Source organism: Pyxicephalus adspersus, chromosome 11, assembly GCF_032062135.1.
Source record: "Pyxicephalus adspersus chromosome 11, UCB_Pads_2.0, whole genome shotgun sequence".
Classification (NCBI taxonomy): domain Eukaryota; kingdom Metazoa; phylum Chordata; class Amphibia; order Anura; family Pyxicephalidae; genus Pyxicephalus; species Pyxicephalus adspersus.
This window is the reverse complement of record NC_092868.1, coordinates 28,618,175-28,640,110: the sequence shown is the minus strand read 5'-3', so window position 1 is coordinate 28,640,110 and position 21,936 is coordinate 28,618,175. Positions and strand designations below refer to the sequence as shown.

The window sequence follows — 21,936 nt, the reverse complement described above, 5'->3', positions numbered from 1 at the left end:
AAGATTATGATTACATTTTATTTATATATATATATATATATATATATATATATATATATATTATCGAGATCGATAATGCATAGGTTATGATATGACCAGCAAAATAAATCCTTTTACAATCCTGGTATGAACAGGTATTTTTGTATAATAAGTTTGGACAGACCACTATCAAAGATCAGAGGCTAGAGATGTATTCAAACAATTGCTATTTGAGTCTTTGTGATGTGGATCAATGTGCAATTCCTGCACAACAATCTATTATAAATTATTATTATTATTATTATTATAAAAGGTATGTAGAGGTCAAGTTGACTTCCATTTTGGTATAAAAATAATAGCATAATAATTACATATATAATTTTCTATTGTGGGGATTTGAGATCTCCTTTAATCCACACCTTTATCTCATGTAAAACACCAGACACAATCTTAGTGCTTAAGCAACAGCTCCATCTAGTGTACAAAGAAGGTTTTGTTGAAGGATTTGTTTGATAAATAGCATGATATTAATTGCAAGGTTATGTTCCCGTCCGAGTTTCTTATTTTAGTATTCATTTTTTTGTATGTTGTGTTTAGATTACCAAAATATAAACAGTCAAAGATCAGTGCACATATACCATCAAATAGTACTAAAGATAAGCCACAAAGCCTACTGTGTTGACACAAATGAGTCAGCTTTATCATATAAAGAGATCAAAGCAAGAATAAACTACAACTTTAAAACTGATGTAATACCTGTACAAATTGAAAAAAGTGAACAATGTAACCACAAGATAGAAAACTGAAAAAGAAGGTGGGCTCACCTGGTTAATTTTTGATTGATTGCTAAAACAAAAACCTCCTGTTCTCCCCCATTTTATATCCATAACCCCTTGTGCGCAAGTAAGAAAAATTAAATGTTAGATTTTGCATTCCCTTTAAATTATTCTTGTCTGTAAGGCAAACAAACCTAAAAAATGTGTGAAATCACAGTTGTATCTGGCACACCAAAAAATATATTCAGGATTACCCTTTTTTATTTGCTATGCTACAAATGTGTACAGATATGTGGTGGAATCCTTTTATGGGGGATTTACATTTTATTCTCTGCCCAATCTGTTCTAGTTAGCCAGGCAAAGATTTGGTCTCCTGGTGATTGGTTGTTTCCTCCTTTTGCTGGGAATATTTTTCCACTGATAGTTGAACAATAAACTAATCCAAGGCGAGGAACGTTTTTCTGCCTCCCTCATTCAGTCACTGAGGGTATTCTGCAGTGGGGTGGGCTGAGGAGTGATAAATAGTTTTGAGCATAGATGGGGGGGGGGGGGGAGATGTCTTCAGCCAAGGGCAAGTAATCGGGAGAAACCATTGTGGTCTGGCATGTCCCAGCCTAGACTACCTGGTTATGATGCTTGAGATTGCCTTGAGACCTTTATAAAGATAAGTCCCGACTTTATGTAGCCCTAGCTTATATATTATCTGCTAAATACAGTATCCTGCAGTTCATATGTATCACAAGTCTGTCAGACGTTAAAGTCAGAGACGGGCTACCCAAGGAGGCGATCCGGGATCACTGTACCTGTAATGTCCTTGAGATGAGGGATCCATTGGGGAGCTGAAGTTTGTCAGGTAAATTGGTTGGGGCATTTGGAGGCTGAAATGAGTGCAGGCAAGACAAGTAGCTTCTGTCGGTGTGTGCTCTGTAAGCAAAAATGAATTTCTTTTAAATCTCTTTTGGGGGGAAAAATACTGAACTAAAGCTACTTTTAGCAAGCATACACCTAGTACAAGTGTAAATATTAGGGGGTAATATATTAAAACACAGTGTGATGCAGCAATCCTATTGACCTATGCAATACAGAAACAAGTCAAGAACTGCAAAAAGTAATTTTTCCCCCAGCAAGTACAGATGTGCCTGATGTGCTGATAGATTTATTGCTGATTTTTGACACTTGGTATGCAGTGGCCTAAATTGCCAGATTTTACAAAATGATTTTCTGATAAGTGGCTGCCTACACTAAATGCTAGATACTGATATATTGTGATCAGAATATTATTTCTACCTATTCATTATAAAGTCATTGCAGTTCTCATATTATCTAGCAGTGCAAATTGTTTTTGGTCCATACAAATGATTACCAATTAAGGACCAAACTTCCCTATATCTAGACTCATCCACATTTGTATATAAGATTTTTTAACAAAAGTACAATAGTTTACAGTAACAAATCAAATAAGAATTGTTTTATAATAAAGCTTTTTCATATAACCCTATAGTCTGATATCTGTATTCTAAGCAACATTATCCTAGATGTTTATCTGGTCTACAAATGTATACATTGCTACTGAATGTAGCAAATACCAAGGACACCTTTCAAATATTGTGGGACATGCAGCATATTAATGTTATTATTAAAAATAAATAGAATTTATATAGCACTAACATATTATGCAGCACTGTACATTAAATAGGGCATAACAATGAAAATAATGGAGGCTGATTCTTGTTCCCTATGTCTCATTTTCTCTTCACACTTCTGTTTAAACTTGAATGCAGCAAGTACTGTGGCTTTTTTAGCTCTAAATCCCAAATTCTAATCTTGGCTAGGAAACAAGAATAAATATACTGAGCCCTCTGCTGCCTGTAGTCCTAGGCCAGTGAAGCAGAAGACTCAATAGGACAGCCAAGATTCAAATGCAGCTTCACTGCATTCAATACACTCTACATACTATTCTTCCCTAGTTAAGCCAAACAGAAGAATTGTCTCTTAAACCATATAAACTTTGGTTCAATTTATGTAATAAAATAATGACTAAATGCACCAGCTCCTTTGACTCAATTAATGATCAACCTAGCAGAGTGGGTGTGAGAGTGGAATTACAAAATACATTACATTTCAGAACTCGGTTTAGCAAGGACTGAGATATGTTTGTTTATAAGATCACAATGGTACCCCAGTGCACATTTTTTGTGTGGTGTTTTTGCAAAAATAAATAAATAATTGTCTGATCTGGGTCATGTGCCCTGGGTGCTAGGATTAGGCAACATCCTTCCATCAGGCAGATTTATTTCTTTATCAGTTCCTTATGATGTTTATTACATGAGTTTATTGTCTACTTACTCCATATTGTGCCATCAAACATTTGTTTGCAATACACAGGCATAGCTGTGCCGTGTGATTCGGGGCTCAGCCATGATTAACCTAGGTGTGTCCAATCTGCTAGGAAAAGGTTAAACAAAGACAGAATGTAAACTGATCCTTTTCACCTCCTCCCTGCTTTTCTAAACCAGTCCAACCAGTTCCTACTTCCCTGTTCTCAACCCATGCCCTGTTGTCTTACATGATCACACCTACCTATACAGCACCTGGTTTGACTGTTCAGTGATGGCTGCTAATGCTTTAGACCGCTGCCGGCTTGCTCTCCTATTTGCAGTTTTTATGGACTTGGTTGGGTTGGTCTCTCTACTTGTTGGTATCTTTGCAGAGCTACAGCTGAATGGCCAGGATTTTGGTGATCTGTTGATTTATACGGGAGCAATCCTTGTCTTTCTTAGTTTGATAGGGTGGATCTTCTGGTACACTGGCAATATTGAAATCTCAATGGAGGAACTACAGCAAGATTACACAATTAAAGATGGGACACTTGCTCGTCTTGCACGTAAAATTTCCCGTCACCTTTCTCATCGTGATGTTAGCCATGGAACTAGAAAATGGAGAAATGATGGACAACGTGGATCAGACAAGCCAGATACACTACAGTTATCTAGAACGAAGGTCCATAAACGAGATTGGTTAACAGAAGGAACAGACCAATGACAAGTAAGTCAAAGATTTACATCATTAAATGCATAACTATACATAAAAGGAATATTTGTATTTAAGGTCTGTGGACATGTCCTGGGTAACATGGAGGAGCTCCAGATTCAAGTTTGACTGATCTCCACATTTATAGTGCATGCTTAGCAGGCTTCAAGCAGATGTAGCAGAACATGCATGAAAACATGACCTGTTTGTGAATTACTTTCACTTGTTTATGTTCACACATGCCAAATTTCTGAACTAGTAATACCTATACAGTGCAAATGCCAACCAAAGCTGTTGCTGATTGAGTCAACTTCATGGAATGGATTAAGTGGCCAACTTTGCTCATATATTGTAAGCTCTTTGGGGAAGGGTCCTCTTCTGCTCCCGTGTCACTGTGTCTGTATCTGTCTGTCATTTGCAACCCCTATTTAATGCACAGCGCTGAGCAATATATTGGAGCTATATAAATCCTGTTAATAATAACAAAAATAATATATGAAGCCCCACAGACATTGGACTTTTTCATTCAGATGCATGCTCATTGCCTAAACCTACATTCCTGTGCCCAGTTCAGTCACTTGGTGGTTGATGTTTCTCAAGATAAAAGAGGCTACTGGTTAGGAAAATCCATCTTTACTAAATGGTAGTTCCCATGAGATTGATCAACACATACGTATTTGGGAAGATGGTGCAAAGCCTGTACATACGCCACTATTTTCCATTCTCATCATTTCAACCAGGTGATGACCATTTTATGTATAGGTGCAATATTCATACAAATATGCTGACTCCTGTATGTCCCAAAATAAACCTCATCATTTCCAAAAGCTGCATTGTTTCTTCTTTAAAAATTCCACAGAACAAATATGATAACAAGAAGCAGGGATATATGTATATAATCACATTATTTCATATTTCAGAGAACAAGGATGTTTAATTACAACCAGCAATGAATTACATTTTATTTGTAGGACCACATTAAAATACCATTGAGAAAATCTTTGTAGAGAGAAATTTGCTGTCTTGTGAATACTTTGCCTGTTTGTCTTTGGCTTCAATATTTTATACACAATGCTTACTCACTATACTGTATCTATGGAGGAGCAGTGTGGTCACCCTAGGACACTGAATTCCTATTTCCTTATTATTTCCTATTTCCTCTTCAACAAAATATAGGGGGCAGTGTTTTATAGTCCACGTATCAACAAGTTTTTTGTTTTTTTTTTATAATTATCAATCAGTTTATTAAATGGATATAAAAAAAAACTTCAAATATTTAATTATTATACTACTATTACTACTATTATTATACTATGAGCAATTTAGAGAAGTTTATTGTTAAAACTGATATACCTGCAGTTAGAACTCCTTTTCTATATACTTTTTCTAAATCTTTGAGTCAACAATAAAATCAAAAGATTGGCATCATTGCCAGACTAGCATTTTAGGGATATAAGGATCAGCAATGCCGTCACAGATTTCTTAGTAGATAATACTTTTAAAATTAAATTAAAATAACAACTTCTACACATTTTTATAGATTCAATAAAGCAGTACAAAGATAATTAAATAATGTTTCATTAATAGAAAATTACAATTATTTAAATATATGCATGCAAAGCTGTCTAATCTTCAAAGAATTATAGCATTCAAGTTGCTTTTTTTATCTGGATTTCTGTGCTATAAACAGTCACAAATCAGACAAATTTCAGTACAAAAATTTAGATGAGTTAATAATTAGCTAATCTGAGTGACAATTTCTGTAAAATGTATTTTAATACCCTGTGTTCAAATTTCTATAATCCATAATACCATTTATATTGACCTTTTAATGGTTCAGAGGGATATATATATATATATATATATATATATATATATATATATATATACATGAAATCAGTTTTGCAGGTGAAATATATTCCTTTAAATTGTTATGTTTTCTAGTCAGATTTTGTCAGATGTTGTTAGCATGTGTAAAGGACAGATTTGTGATAACTTTTTGAGCTAGAGGTGACAGGAGGGGGTTTACAGAACTAAGCTTTGAATGAAAGTTCATAGTCAAACATTAACTGCAGTCATAGTTGAGGCTTTTAGTTACCTACCTGCATAGTAATTACAGGCAGTGAAACAAAAGGAGATGAAACACAAAAAGTTTTGTTTGACTTATGTTAGGTTTCAGGAAGCAGGAAGACCTAAATGAGAAGACAGCCAATAGACAGCCAGGGACATGAGATAGCAAAGTCAGGAGGTCAGGAGCTGAGAGGTGGTTTTGGGTGTTGTCTACAGGCGTGGCACTAGAATCCAAAGGATTACATTAAATGTCTGTCTATAAGGCTATTCAGCAGAATAAAAGGGGTCAGAAAACCAAAGTCTGTAGTAACTCAACAGACAACAGAGAAAGTAAAAGAGAACCAACAAGTAGGAAGAGATCCAGGACTGAAATAAACCCTGGGTACTCAGATGAGAGAATTCAGAGCAGTAAAGAATAATCAACCATGCCAAAGGCTAAATTAAAATCAAGGAGGATGAGAAATACTTTAAAAGGAAGATGGGAAACTAGTCATTTCTAGCCTGACACAAACTCCTTGGCTTGAGGTTTACTCTTTGTCACACTGCCTTCCAGGAACCTGAGAGGATGTAGACACAATGCCTGCGCCACTAGACTGGACATCTGGAAGAAGTATTTCTCTTTAACAATTACACATACTATTCTATGTTAGCTTAGCTTTACAGCCAAACACATTTCCGTTAACTAGTTATTTTGTAAGCTATTTAATTTTTTTTTTCTGTGAAAAACCTTTAGCAAGTCCTTGTAATGACATTAACATCTGACTTGGAATACTTTCAATCCATTTGTGCCTTTGTGCCCAGTCTTGACTTCTGCCAACAACAACCAATTTGCAGCAAACTAGTATGTTAATTTTTGCTGAAGAAATTCCAGATCCTTCTGCAAACCTGTATAGAACCTGCATGGTATTTAAAGCTCAGCTGACACAATTGGCAGCATTATGTCGGAGTTCCCTGTCTTCTTCTGGATACCCCTATGACCCTGTGTACTTGGCAATGCCAGTCCTGTGCAGTCCGGGTACCTAATTATAGCAGCATTTCTTTTGTCTGTTAAAGAATTGCTTTTTGATTAAACACACATACATCCTTTAGTACCACATTATGCTGACGTCACATATATACATCATCGATTTTGTATTCTCTACATACACATGTCTTTTTGATATTAAAAGCTCTCATTCCTTGTCTATCTCTGACTCACTGACCTCTTATCTGCCTTTTTTCTTTTTACTTTCAATACCTTCTTCTCTATCTAGTATTATCTCTCCTTCCCCCTCTTTTTCTTTTATTTGTATTCCCCCCCCCCCCTCTCTTTGTATGTTTTTCTTCTTTTGTTCCTCCCATGTTCTCAGATTCTATCTTCCTCGCACTATTTTCCATGGTGATTGAAGTAAGACAAGGAAGTTGTAGAACTTCATTATTGTCTTGTATGAATTTTGCCATCTAATGAAATTTGAATGATGGTATTATTCTGTGTTTTGTTTGCAAGCGGGCTAGAATTACCACATCAGCTTGACAACCAAAGCAAAGTCATCTTCATTCAACTGATGGCAATTGTTTAGAATGGCAGACTTCTTCAGGGAAGGGCAAAGTATAATCTGAATATACATAATACAGTAATCTACAGTGACCAATTAGATTTTTTTTTATCAAAGTAAGATCAATGAAAAGGAAAATTTTGATTGATTGCTACTTACCTTAATAGCCAAGCCTATTTATTACAGTGCATGTCTTTGGTTTAGGGTCTGCAGGGTTTGGACAATAAACTAGTCTGTGGCCCGTGGGGTAGAAATGGCTACAACGGATAACCTTTTGCTCTACCTGCTAAGATGAGCGTGTCAGCTTGTTTAGACCAATTTAATTCCTGTTTTCCCCCTAATGGTTTTTCAAGCTAGATTTATATTTATTTATTACATTTTTGTTTGACAAAAGTTTTATAGCTCTAACACACAAACAAAATAGGCGATTTGTGTACAAGTGCCACTGTAATTTTCAGTATACTTTCCTGGCCATTCCTGTGCTAGTCTGGCTCTAATCCAGTCCTTTAGCCTAACAATGACGGTCCAATACAATGCTCGAGAAAGGATTGGAACATGTAGTGGTACTTCTAGGTGCTAATGAGTGTTCCCATAAAGATTTCCTTTCCTTCTTGGAAAGTCTTAATGTTTACTAGCCAACCCTTCTGTATTTTCAGTGAGAAAAGGGAAGGAATGAACAAGGCTCACTGCTCTATAATCAGTGGAGGATTTTAGCATTGCAGATAATGGTCAGTTATCTTTCTGCCCCATACCCTGTCCTTCTGTAGACACAGTGCTTCTAAAAAAAAAAAAAAAAATTGTTTTTTGGGTAAAAAAATGGCTTTGGGTAAAAAAGGGCTTTTTGGGAAAAGTTGTGTTTTTTCATTTAATTGTTTCTATTTTCCTTAATATAATCCCTATTTGCATTTTTTGATAGATTCCACAAATATTTCAGCTTGTTGGACTATGAAGAGAAGATTTTTCACGGCTACTGGAAAAAATTGTGCACAGGAAAAGACTGGACTGAAAACAGATGTGCTGCAACATTTTATTATACGTTTTGTAAAATGAAAGACTGTTATATTTTTCTATTTACTTCAAGCTTACTATCCATTTGTTTGCAAGGCTAATTCATTTTTATTATGTATAAGTGTAGATGATATATGGACATTGCAAGACAGACAAGTTAATTTTAGCTCAGATCATCATTTCAATATGAAAGTTTTTAAGCCCAGACAGAAAATAAAACAATTAGCACTCCTTTTCAGTTACTGAATGTGTTGCACCATTATGCTATTTTATGCAGAAATATACTCAAAGGTGGAAAGGTAAATATGTCACAATATTTGCTGAGTAATTGGGCCCAAATTTCCCCAATACTGCAACTGTCTCTGAAATTGCTGACAAAATGCAGTAAGACGTTAGATGTTGGCATTCCTTTTGACATGCTTTAGGCAATCTTCTGCAGCACAAAGAATACTTTGGAGGAACTAATTACTTTTCAATTTGCCCTTGGAACAATTTTTTTATGATTGCATCCAATTTAGCTCCTTGAGATTTACATTTAGAGGACTGAATACTGGAAAATGGGAAAAATATAACAACCCATGACTGTTCTGTTGAACTAGTATATTCTGTTTGTTACTCCCATTAACCTGCCCAAAACAGAAGATTACAAAAATTAGGTTTATTGATTCTGCAATAACATGAATTTATCAAATAGCAATCATCTTTCACTGTTTAAATCAGGTTCCTAGCTGGGCTTTAAAAAAGCCTTGCTGCTCCACTATTGCCACAATAATTTGAACATCAATAGCAAGACAGGTCGTCTTGTCTAATAGCAAAACGGACCTCTTGATTAATATTTTGTGTACAAATTCCTGTAGACACACTCCACACTTTGTGGAAAGCCTTTATGTAATGGAATGTCCAAGAAACTCTCAAAGATGTGATGGCCAGGTGACCACAAACTATGACACATGTCATAAAGCAGTGTACTGCGTTACAGTAAAATTAAATAAAAAAAAGGATCAAACTGTAAAAAAGGGACCAAATTATAAAAAAAAACCTACATTGCTATGCTTGTAAACAAAATTGCTCAAAAGCAAAGAAAAAGACTACATAATTCCCTCCACATTATCCAGACACACGTTGCTAATAAATATTTGTTTTGTCCCCTGAGCTGCACTGCCAGATCCATTTATGGATCACATTTGAATGCTGCCAGGAAAGTGTGTCATTTATTCAGACTAAATAATCTACAAAACAAGAATATTACAAACTTTTCAACATTTCAACTGTTAAAAATTGTTTTAGTGGTTCTTGATGGGGTTTGCATTTTTTATACCTTTTATAGTAAATAGTTCTTCTAAAGAAATTAAATGGAGAAAGTTTTTAGTAACTTGGGAAGCATGGGAAATCAATTAATACTGATTTGTAGAAAGTGAACAATAGAATTATACAGATTTTTTTTGCTGAATCAACTAAAGATGTTAAAATGACAAGTGCAGATATGATTGCTATCACAACAGTTTTTTTATTAGTATCAGTTATACTGTATGTACATATACCTTCTTGACTTTTCTGTGTAGTCCATATGCATTACTATGTACTAGTTGTACAGTTTGCTCATGAGACTCACAGATACAAGTTATCATTTGTATATTTGCCAGAATATGTATGTCAGTGTCATTTTCATGGCATGAGATGCTGAAATAAGTGACCTATGTATATATTATTTAAAGGTTATTTTTATTTTTATGTGTGCTGTTTTTATAGAAATAAAGATTTTATTTGAAAACTTTTAAGTGTCTATTAATCCTATTTTAGTATATTCATTTTAATTGTGACACACATACAAACTTCAATGCAATATTTTTAGAGCTTTTTATTACAAAAAAGATCATTGCTGATTGGCAGACATTGATGCTTCATTTTTCTTTACGCTGTATTTAGTTAGCCAGTAAATCTTTTTTTATTTAATAAAAATATCTTTACAACCTAAAATGTTGGCATAGTTTCTCTTTCCCTTAACTCCAGTAATATAATATCTTCATATGACCAAGTGACTGAGCAATGATTATGTTAATGAGAAAAAGTGTTAGTTAATTATTGAAACACATAAGGATCAAAGAAAAGAAAATGACAAATGATTCAATGTATAGTTTGTGATTCTATTTGCACACAGAATCACCCATATTCTCTAAGTACAAAAGCAGTCTCTGTTTCTTTGTTTGCTGTACTGTACAATGGTTCTTTATTGCCTGTTTTTGGCTGACTTACTGTAAACAATGCACTCCCTGTGTTGGTGATATCTCATTTCATTAGAACATCTACACCATTACTGTGTATTGTGTTGTATGTGGCCCTTACACACTACTTATTCCAGACAGCTGTATTTTTATTTGTAACAAAAGCTGGAAAATTAAACTGATAGAAATAATTGTATTCAGAAGTACTATATACATACAGCTTTCTGTATAACTAAAGTCATCTGATTGATTTGATGACATTACACAATCTTAATGGGTTGGGTTTGGTCTTTCCTGTAAGTTTTGCAGTACTTTTCCTCTAATTCTGTATCACCTAAAGTCAGGGCCACCTTTAAAAATGTCTGGGCCCCATACTATCTAAACTTTTTGCACTCATATCTAAAAGTTCCAGCTAATGTTATTTGACCATACAGGTAAAGTATAGTAGGGCTCAGTCAACCCTAGCCACCAAATCCAGTCAGATTTCTCAAATGCTCCAACCAGATTTGAGTCAGAATTTTTGTGTTCTGACCACCTCTGGTTCCATCATTGCAAAAGTCAAGTCAAAAGGCCTGGGCTAACTAGCACAGGAGCCAGGTTCAATTATTTCTTTCAGGATAGCAAGCAAGGGAGCCAGGTGTAAGTAGATGATCTGGGGTAGCCAGAAAGAGAGACGTGGGGAAATAGGGTCAGGCTTTATTTGCACTTGGCTAACCAGACCCTCCACTTTCACTTGGCTCTCTTTATGGCTAGACCCTTCAAATCCACCTGGCCTCCTTTCTGGCCAGGTGTAAAAAGAGAGTCTGAACTAAACCAGCAATGGAGACAGGTGCTGCATGGAAGGATGACAGGGAGGATGCCAATGGAGGTGGTAAGTGGGTTTTCTTTAAGTTTAAAGCGACCCAGAGTGTGACTCGGGATTACCGCTTTTAGCATGATAAATCCACGCTGAGTCACATTCGGGAATACCGCTAGGGGGTTAAAGACCAACATAAAGCCTGTGAAAAAAAGTGACAAAAACTGAACTGTTTGTTGCAATGCTATTTAAAACAAGTAGTCCCCAGGCTAGGGACATCCAACATATGAACAACTCCTAGATACGAATGGGGCTTCTCTACTCTCTTGTGTGCAGGACCGAGGCTTGGAGGGGGTAGGGGGCGGTTTGCATGACTTGCAGAAGAAATCTTTTGCTAAACACAGCTGAGACTGAGCTCTTCTGCAAGCTCTTGTAACCCTTCAACCTCCTGGGCGGTTCATTTCTGTCTGGATTTATATGTCTAAAAGCGGTACATTGTCTTTCATGAAAATGTATTTTACAGTATAATATAATACTATGAGTATATTAAAGTTTGAAACACAAAATCATGTCAAAATATTAAATTAAATACATTTTATAAAAATAAATTTATTAAACTTTGATATGATTTTGTGTTTCAAACTTTATTATACTCTATATTTTATATTATACTATAAAATACATTTTTTGGACATATATATTCAGTGTATTGCATTCAATACAGTTATTTTGTATTGAATGCAATACAAAATAAATTGAAATTCCCGCCGTGCCCCTAGCGATGGCTGTACGCACCAACGCCACAAGGAACTCCCGGGGAAGGTCAGCACATTCGCTGGGGGACAGATCGACAGGGCCAGAGGATGGCAGAACACTGGAGGACGCCAGAGAACACTTATGAGACCAGGTAAGGCTTTTATTGTTTTACTTTTTTAGCTATCCCGAATGTGGCTTGGGGTTACCGCTTGCAGCAGGTTTTTTTTTTTTTTTTTTTAATATTTTTATTGCCAACTCATCATAGACATAACAATTCACAGTAAATACAGTAACAATAACACCAAGAAAATGTGTACAAAAGATGACCAGAGATGATTATGATTCCTAAACACATATAACATTAAGAACAAAGAAATAAAGAAAAAATGTTGGGGGTTGATAGGGAAGGGCCAGGGAAAAGCAGGCATCTACAGGTTACACAATAAGCTCCATCTTGATTACTCTCAGATCAACCTTTTTTCTCACTGATTTTCTAAACCCACATATTCAAACATTCATAAACATAAACAAAGAACAAATTTTCAATCTGATTTCAGAAGTCCATAATATAAATTTCACACAAGATCACCTGAAGGCACTAAATTCATTGAAATTACAAAAAAAAATATCATAAAACCTTCAGACAAGGGGGGAAATATTGTAGTATTGAATAAAAATCACTACCATCAAATTTGCATCATTTCAACAATGAGGACTGGTACTGTAAAATCCCTCATGATCATTTGTTAACATAAAAGCAGGAATTTCACCAAAACCTCTGGCAGGGTTTCTCAGATGGAATGATTGACCAAAAAAACTAAGAATATCTCTTAATTAAATACCCTACACTTCCCACCTTTTACACACTGCCTAGTGCATAAAAAACAACTTTGCCCAACCGGACGTCCTAATATATCAGGTATTGGTTCGCTAACTGCAAATGCGAGCGAATTGATAGACACATACATACGTCCCTTAGTTACCCAATTATCATAGACACTATAGATGTACTCAAACTCACACACAATATGTCAGTTCCTCTAAACACTCTAATAGTTACAATTGATGTGGAATCACTGTATAACAGCATACCCCACACTTTGGATAAAAAAACTATCTCAGAATGCCTAAAGAGATCATACCCCTCGGCACAACCCCAAAATAGTTTCATTATATCTCTATTGACCTTTATCCTAAATGCGAACACCTTTACGTTTAATGAAAAGATCTACCTACAAAAACAGGGGGTAGCCATGGGAACAAAATGTGCACCCTTTTATGTGAACCTTTATTTAGGTGAATGGGAAAGAATCCTTCTCTCAAACCTCCTCACTAGCATATACATCAAATACATTCTCTCTTGGAAACGTTACATTGATTACGTCATTCTGTTTTGGACTGGCTCAGAATTACTTCTTACTGAATTTTCTAATTACATTCAACAGATTGAACACAATGAAACATAGTAGAGCACAATGACCCTTTCTACTATCAGCGGTTCCTGGAACCACACTTTCCAGGAAGCCAACGGCAGGGAACACTATACTGCATGCGGATAGTGCGCACACGATAACCTTAGTACACAGTATGCCATTCAGCCAGTACCTAGGACTTAAAAGGAACTGTACTTGCAAATCAGATTTTAAAAATCAGATTTCCCTTACAGGAAAGACCCTTACAAATGGGCTACTCTAAAAATCTCTTTTAAAAATCTAACAAAAGAGCCCTAAAACACTAAAGGAAGGATCTCCTTTATAAAACAGACAAATCTAGTGACCAGTCACCAACTCCAGTGAGACTGATTACCAGATACAATGAAAACCATGCGTTTATTACTAAAACATTAACTTTAGAACTGGCATATTCTACAAGCTGATCCTAAAGTGAAGAAATTCATAGGTAAACCTATAATTACTTTCAGGAGATCACGATCTTTAGAAGACCGCTTTGTCTCGAGCCACTATAAAATATAGTGACCACGAAAACCCAATCCAATAAGTTGCAAGGCACTTTCAAATGTGGATGTTGCAATCAACTGGATAAAGGAATCTCTAATGATCACATTGCCAAATGGCAAAAAATCATAAACCGAACTTCTACATTGATTGCAATACAGAAGGCGTAATTTACATATTTGCATGTATTTGCGGTTCCATTTATATAGGAAAAACGAAAAGACCATTTAAAAGAAGAATTTATGAACACCTGCATTCAATTAAAGTAGGCAAAATTTGAATGTACCGTTTGATTGGGCAGCCAAGTGGCAAATGACATTTAATATAGATAAATGTAAAATGATGCACTTGGGAGCTAACAACATGCATGCTTCATACTGTCTAGGGGGAATACATTTGGGGGAGTCAGAAATGGAAAAGGATCTGGGAATCCTGGTAGATCATAGACGTAATAACAGCATGGAATGCGAAGCTGCAATATCTAAAGCTAGTAAAGTACTTTCTTGTATTAAAAGAGGAATAGACTGCAGAGAGGGAGACATAATCCTGAACCTGTACAAAGCATTGGTCAGACCACATCTGGAATATGCAGTCCAGTTTTGGGCACCAGTTCACAAAAAGGACATTGTGGAAATGGAGAGAGTGCAGAGAAGGGCAACTAAACTAATAAAAGGAATGGAGGAGCTCAGCTATGAGGAGAGATTAGCTGAACTGAATCTATTCTCCCTTGGGAAGAGATGTTTAAGGGGAGATATGATCACCCTGTATAAATATATAAATGGTCCATATAGAGAACTCTCTTCCCCATTATTCATTTTGAGATCATTACAAAGAACAAGAGGGCACTCTTTGCGTCTGGAGGAAAAGAAGTTTAAGTTCCGGATAAGAAAGGGATTCTTCACTGTAAGGTCTGTGAAAATGTAGAATTGGCTCCCTCAGGAAGTAGTAGGAAGATCCAGGGAACATCCGATTGCCTCATGGAATCAGGAAGGAATTTTTTACCCTTGTTGAAGCAAATTGTACCAGGGTTTTTTGGCCTTCCTCTAGATCAACTATGTCTTATAGGGTTTTATATCTGGGATATGTTTATTTCCCTATTTGATGAACTTGATGGACTTATGTTTTTTTTCAACATAACCAATACAACTTGAATGTTTTGCAATTTTTTGGTCTGGAACACATACTTCAAATCCCAGAGGTGGTGACCTGGATAAGAAATTACTACAATCTGAAAAAAAATGGATAGTGAACCTCAGAGCTACAGTAACACCAGGTCTTAATGACACTCTGAGCTTCAAGTCCTTCCTATATTTGGATATATGTAAACATTTCCAGAACATACCAAAAATAGGACATTCCCCATACCAATAACTTAACTAATACAAATATATATCTCTTCACAACATATATTATATGCTTTATGGGACTTAAACATTTTTTACCCTCACAACATATACTGCCACTTGTAAACAATAGGTAGAACATTCTTACTGCCACTGTAAATCTAATCAATGATCCACTACACCTACATAAACATATGGTGTATATAATATATACAAGGGCATATAGTAACAATAAATAAGATAAGCAGAATGTATAAAATATATTATGTAATTAATGGTTTGTATTTATCTGTCTGGCATTCTTTTGTTTATTGTTATGTCAGTACATATGTAATTAATCACAATGTATATATACTTTACTGTATTTTACACAATACATATATGAAATTAACCTGTATTATGTATGTACATTGAATTTGTTTGGGGCCATTCATCCATTGCCACTTTGGAACCCCCCTGAAGCTGATCACAGCGGACACACTCCAGCCGCCCTCTATGTGTACGGAGTGAAGCCCGGATGACATCACAGGGATTCCTCCACCTGGTTGCGAGTGGCAGCGCTCTTGCGCCCTGCAGGAGGCTTGCAATCTCAGAAGTAAACGCCATGCATGGCGTGCTTCACTTATTCACAGCGCCTTCGGCTGTCTGGACACATCACCCATGCTCTGCTGCACTCTTCTTTGATCTCCAAACCACCTTAAGGTAACTTAATATCCTTTTCTCAATATAAGCTTCACCTAATATTCATTTTGATGCACATAGCCACCGCATGATTACCCACATATATATATACATTTATACTTTCTAGACCCTGGAAGGCCTTTTCTATGAATATCTCAGTAATATCCTTAATGTTGTTAAGTTTGTGCAAACATCTTTTCAGTATGTATTCAAACATGGCAATTTTTTGATTACAAACAGCATACCGTCAAATTAAGCATAGCAATAAGCAATAATAATGTGGTTTCATTATACAATTTATCAACATACAGCAACATCTACAGCAGAGATTTTACCAATGTCAATCGTCTATTGGGGAACTAAAGTCTTGGGAATTTTTCGCCCCTGCCTCCTCTCTGGATCTAAACACCGTGTAAGCAAGATGAAAAGTTTAAAGTGAGTTTCCCTCCACAATTCCTTCGTCATAGCTGTACGTACATTTTGATATAGCAAGTTTTTTTTTACCCTGAGTCACACTCGGCCCTCGGCTCGGGAGGGTAATGACCAAGAAAAGCTGTCCAGGCTCCATAATGTTTTTTTTTGCTTTGTTTGTGATTAGCTCACAGTGAGGATTTTGAACAGTAACTGACACCACCCTGCCAAATAATATGTTGAGACAAACATCTGTCCTAATTGTATTTATTAAAATAATGTACCTGTTCCGACTTACATACAAATTCAACTTAAGAACAAACCTTCAGTCCCTATCTTGTATGTAACCCAGGGACTACCTGTACTTTGTAAAAAGTTTTAAGCTACTTAAAACTGCTTACAAAAAACACTAATGTGAACTAAATCCTACACTTTGTTTCTAGACTGGCAGTGAGGTTGCAGTGCAGTTACTGCTTCCTTACACCAGTGAACAGCTGTGTTGCGGTGGGATGCTACATGTAGCACCCCCCGCGGCAGCCACTAGATAGCAGGATTGCTTGCTCTGAACCTGTCCTTGTACAGCAAACCTACACCTTGGTACGCCAGGGCTTTGCTGTGGCCAACAAACAGGGTAATACCTGACCTTTAGTAACCTTTCAGAGACCCTGCAGCCTGTGGGCTCTGCTCAAAGGTTATGAAGGAGAAAGATTCAATATTAGCAAACTTTACAAATGTATCAATCTCATTGCTGAGACAGCTGGCAGGCTGGCAAAGTTTATTGTCAGCTCTATCTGCAAAAAAACTGGATTGAGTTGTTGTGTAATAGCCAGCCAGCTGGACAGGAAGGTAAAACACAGCAAAGACTTTGCTTGGTGGCAACCGGGCCCCTGTTTTGACAGGGCCCAGTATAGTAATCCGTCTTATCCCCTCCTTATGGTGGAACTGCCTAAGGCTATATATTGTGCTGCATTCTCCCCATTCCATACCACTTTGGGCTGTACACAGCACTGCATGTCTTCTCTACACTATACTGTACAATTCTGTTTTGTGTCATGGTATTCTGAGATGTACATTTAGCATTCCGCACTCCCGCAGTCCTTATGATGGGCTTCCTATTCTTCATAATCTTACATTGTAAACTGTGTTGTACAATGCCTATTCCTCACCACCACATCCTGTAATGATTGTTACATTCCACACTGCCCCATTTTGTACGCAGCGCTGTACATTCGTTATTCTTGCACATTATATTCTGCCCAATCTGATTCTTTACTCTGTGCTGTACATTTTTTGTTGGCTCTGCACGCTCTGATATATTTTTTTTCATTCTGGAAAAATTGCGGTATTTGGTTCTTTTGAACAGACAGGTTTTATCATAGGCAATGTTCTTAAACTGGAAAGGTACAGTTGGCTGTCTGTCCCCTCAGAATAAATGTTCCCGGTTCCCAAGTCTCTATATCTGACAAATAAAATATTTGCTCTGTAAAATGTAAAAGTCACACCTGAGACCCATTGTAGGAAAATATGAACATTTGCCACTGCTCTTCTCCCATAGAGTCCTGTACTGTGCCCTGTGTAATGTACAGATTAGGTGATGGAACTGTTATGTGCTTCAAGGGACCAGGAGATGGGAGACTCCTAGGAGCGTCAGTTGGGGATTGCTCTGTATAAAGAAGTCATTATACAGCACAAGCAGCAGGAGAGGAAAGTATTGTGTTTTTTAGGGAATGCTTTTATCTGAAAATTAAGTTTAGTGGTGGAGTCTATTTAAAGGAATTTTTTACCATTTCCTGAAATTTTCTTTTTGGCGAATTCTTTCAAAGCTGTTTTAAAGGTCCTTTAGTCTTCCATGCTCCAAATGTCAAATTATGTCACAGAGCTGGACATGTTATCATTATCACTAATAATATCTAGGAGATCAATGGAGAAAGCAAACATTATTCTACATATCAGATAAATGCATTGGAGCCAATAGATGAAACAAAACTAGGGTATTGTTGAAGTTCCTATGATTCAATGTTTTTAATTTAAAGTACTTCCATTTTTATAGTAACTGCTGTTTTTAAAAGTGTCCACATATGGAAGTAGTCTGAGATACTATAAATTTTTACACAGGGAGCCTGATTAATCAAGCCAAATCGGAAGCTTGCTTGCAGCGCACCCACCTCCTGCAGGGCGCGATCCGGAATCGGACACCAAAAATTTATCAACTAAATTTTGGCCTTCTCTGGTAGCTCGACACTGGCGAGCTTCCATTAAAAGTCACTGTTCCCATAAAAAATCATTCTTTCTAATCACACACATCTTTCACTTAGACCTAAAAAAATATTGGGGCTGTTCAAATGTTCCAAACATTTATATTAGCTGTGTAATAAGCTTATTTTTAAATTACCTAATTTTTTCAGATTCAGAAAGAGTTAACTGATTTCAGCTCTTTACATAGGCGCCTATCTAAATGCATCCGATGCCAGACCCGAGGATCCACCTGGTGATAAATTCCAGCGAGCTCTGGCGGGCGGGAGCTCGCTTTTGCCAGCGAACTCGATTTTTTCCACAAAAGTCACAGGCACACACAAGTTTTTTTTTGCTTTTATAGATATATATGTATATATACATGTGTATCTATATATATATATATATATATAATGGTAATAATGTTAATGTCATAATGTTATAATGTTAATGTTAATGTGTATCTATATATATATATATATATATATATATATATATATATATATATATATATATATATATATATATATTGTTAATGTTATAATGTTAATGTGTATCTATATATATATATATATAATGTTAATGTTATAATGTTAATGTGTATCTAAATAATGCGTATATATAGCGATTTTCAGCGTTTTTAGCAGGATTTGGAATCTGAAAGCTCCCTTTAGGAAGACTCCCAGATCTCCCACACCCCACCCTGGAGAATGAGTACAGGGGTACATTATACCTTTTATTCATTTCCTGAAAGGGTTCAAATATGTGTAAAAAAAAAAGGCAAGGCTTGTGTTAAAATATTTTATTTTTTATGTGTGTTTAGTGTAACTTTTCTACTTTTACTTTTTGAGGTTATCCCACAATGACAGTATGATTCACACAGCTGCATTCATTCATGCGCACAGCTGTGAGCCTACTAAGAGTGTGGGATCCATGAGGACAAGTCTCCCCATTCAGCTCTAGTGATGAATGGATGAACAGGGGAAACCCTGATGACAGTTCAAGCATCATCAGGTATCCCTTTTGCTCAGCCAATCACGGAGCACTAGAGCTGAAAGGGGTGACTTGTCCTTATGTAACCCCTAGTGCATGGGGATCCCACACTGTCAGACCCACACACTGCTTATGAATGAATGGGGCCGTGGGAATCAATCATCCTGTCAGTGTGGGATAACCTGTACAAAATAAAAGTTGAAATGTTACACTAAACACACACACATTAAATAAATTCCTTTAATATTAAATCCTCCTGTACTTTGATTTTTGTTTTTTATTCTTGAATAGCTGTTTACTGGTGTACAAATCTAAAGGATCAGATCAATAAATGATTATGGAATGTCAAACTGAAAAGAAAAAACAAACAGCCAAATTTCATGGACTGTGCACGTCCAATTGCATGGTAATTTTTAGCACCTGTGCGCATAATGATGAGCATATATAATGGTGTTGTCTAACTTGTTTTTTCCTTTGACTTCATTTTTTTTCTAGGAGTGGCTGTTGTTTTGTTTGATAGCCTAATCTATGTTGCTACATTTGATACTTTGCTTACCATTTAGCACAATAGCTGCCTTTTTTTTTCTTTGAATGTTTCATTGTCCATTTTGCAATTAAGAAGTCGATGTTAATGCTATGTTCTTGTGTTTGTGGCCATATTGTTTCATTTCAATAATATGTCTTTATTACCACCTTTAAATGTTTGTCCTGCATAAATATTTTCTAATCCAGTTTTCCACCCTTGATAGGTCAAAATTGCATATTGGTTTGGCAAGTATTTTTGGAATGCAATATTTGTTGGGCCATTTTTTAAATAATTTGTCCTTATATGGAAGTGTTTTTTTGGTCTCTATTTTAACCCCCCTAGCGGTCTAATTCTGTCCAATTTTCCATGCAAAAAGCGGTACAATTGTTTGCATGGAAATTTATTTTTCATTTTAGGCTATCATTTCTAGGAATAACTCACCAATATTTAATAAATGTAAATAATTTATTAAGAAACTTTAAATAACAAAACCCAAACATCTGTTAAAAAAAAAATGTAAACATGTAATGTAAGTGTACAGTAGCATATATAATATATAATATATATATATATATATATATTATAATTATATATATATATTATATGAATATTTCTTGGTATTGGACTCAATACAGCTACTTTGTATTGAATCCAATACAAAATTATTTAAATTTCCCCACAATCCTCCCGCACGAACTGGCACCTGCACCGATGTCACCGGGAAACCCCGGATATCTCGTCTCTCCACTTCGCGGCTGGAGATTGAAGAGGAAGGACGTGTCCCCAGGATCTGCAGGTAACAGCAGGGGGCCAGGAGACAGCGACAGAACAAGGTAAGTGTTTTTTTTTTAGTTAAGAGCTACCCCGAGTGTGACTCAGGAAGTAACATTCGGGAATACGGCTAGGGGGGTTAATGTGACCTTTTAGCAAATAGGTTTATTTTAAATAAAGTTTTTTGAAAATTTTTTTAGTTTGTTTTTGGGGGGTTTGTTTTTATGTGATCTTCTTTACAATCTCCCAGGACCTACAATTTAAAAAATCAATCATGCTTGTTTTTAAGCAGTTCCCTTCTATGATTTGTTTGACTGGCTAAAAACAGCACAATTGGCTTATTAAAACCCAGTTTGATGCACATAGTTGTGCCCCAAACCTTAGGAGTGTGATGCATATTGTTGTGCACCAAGGCGTAGCCGGTATGTGCGCATCAACTGTGTTTTATCAGTTGAAAAATGCACTGGACAATTTTCCAGAGAAGGATCCTCATTCCAGTAAGTTTTTCTTTTTAGGTGTGAATTGTTCGTTTTGCCGCATGTGCACTAATGTAATATGTACATATAAAATATATATGCATTTATGTGTGTACATATACATAAAAAAGAGAAGGAAGAAATAGGCAAAAAGGATTTTTTGAGCATATTGCCTAACATGATTCAAATTGAAAAGATTGCCTATTTCTTCCTCTGATTTCTCATGTCATGGGCTTGGCTACAAGCAACATTCATGGATGATATTGCTTCTGGTTAAAGGAGGAATCCACCTTTGTGCTTCCACTACCAAGCTGAGGTAAGTAAATATATATAGTGGGCCAAGGTCTAAAATGCCATTCACACCTGCAGACACACC

The 21,936-nt window shown here is 36.1% G+C and overlaps 1 protein-coding gene across 1 annotated transcript; it reads left to right on the top strand.

Annotated features, from left to right (window-relative positions):
- The first annotated feature begins 3,324 nt into the window (after positions 1-3,324).
- Positions 3,325-10,172, top strand: TMEM238 (transmembrane protein 238). The gene is made up of 2 exons (XM_072426317.1): positions 3,325-3,800; positions 8,307-10,172. The coding sequence occupies exon 1, from the start codon at positions 3,366-3,368 to the stop codon at positions 3,795-3,797; it is 432 nt and encodes a 143-aa protein (XP_072282418.1). The 5' UTR covers positions 3,325-3,365; the 3' UTR covers positions 3,798-3,800; positions 8,307-10,172.
- The last annotated feature ends 11,764 nt before the right edge of the window (positions 10,173-21,936 follow it).

Coding starts and splice junctions, on each gene's coding strand:
- TMEM238 (XM_072426317.1), top strand. CDS start 3,366: ATGGCTGCTAATGCTTTAGACCGCTGCCGGCTTGCTCTCCTATTTGCA.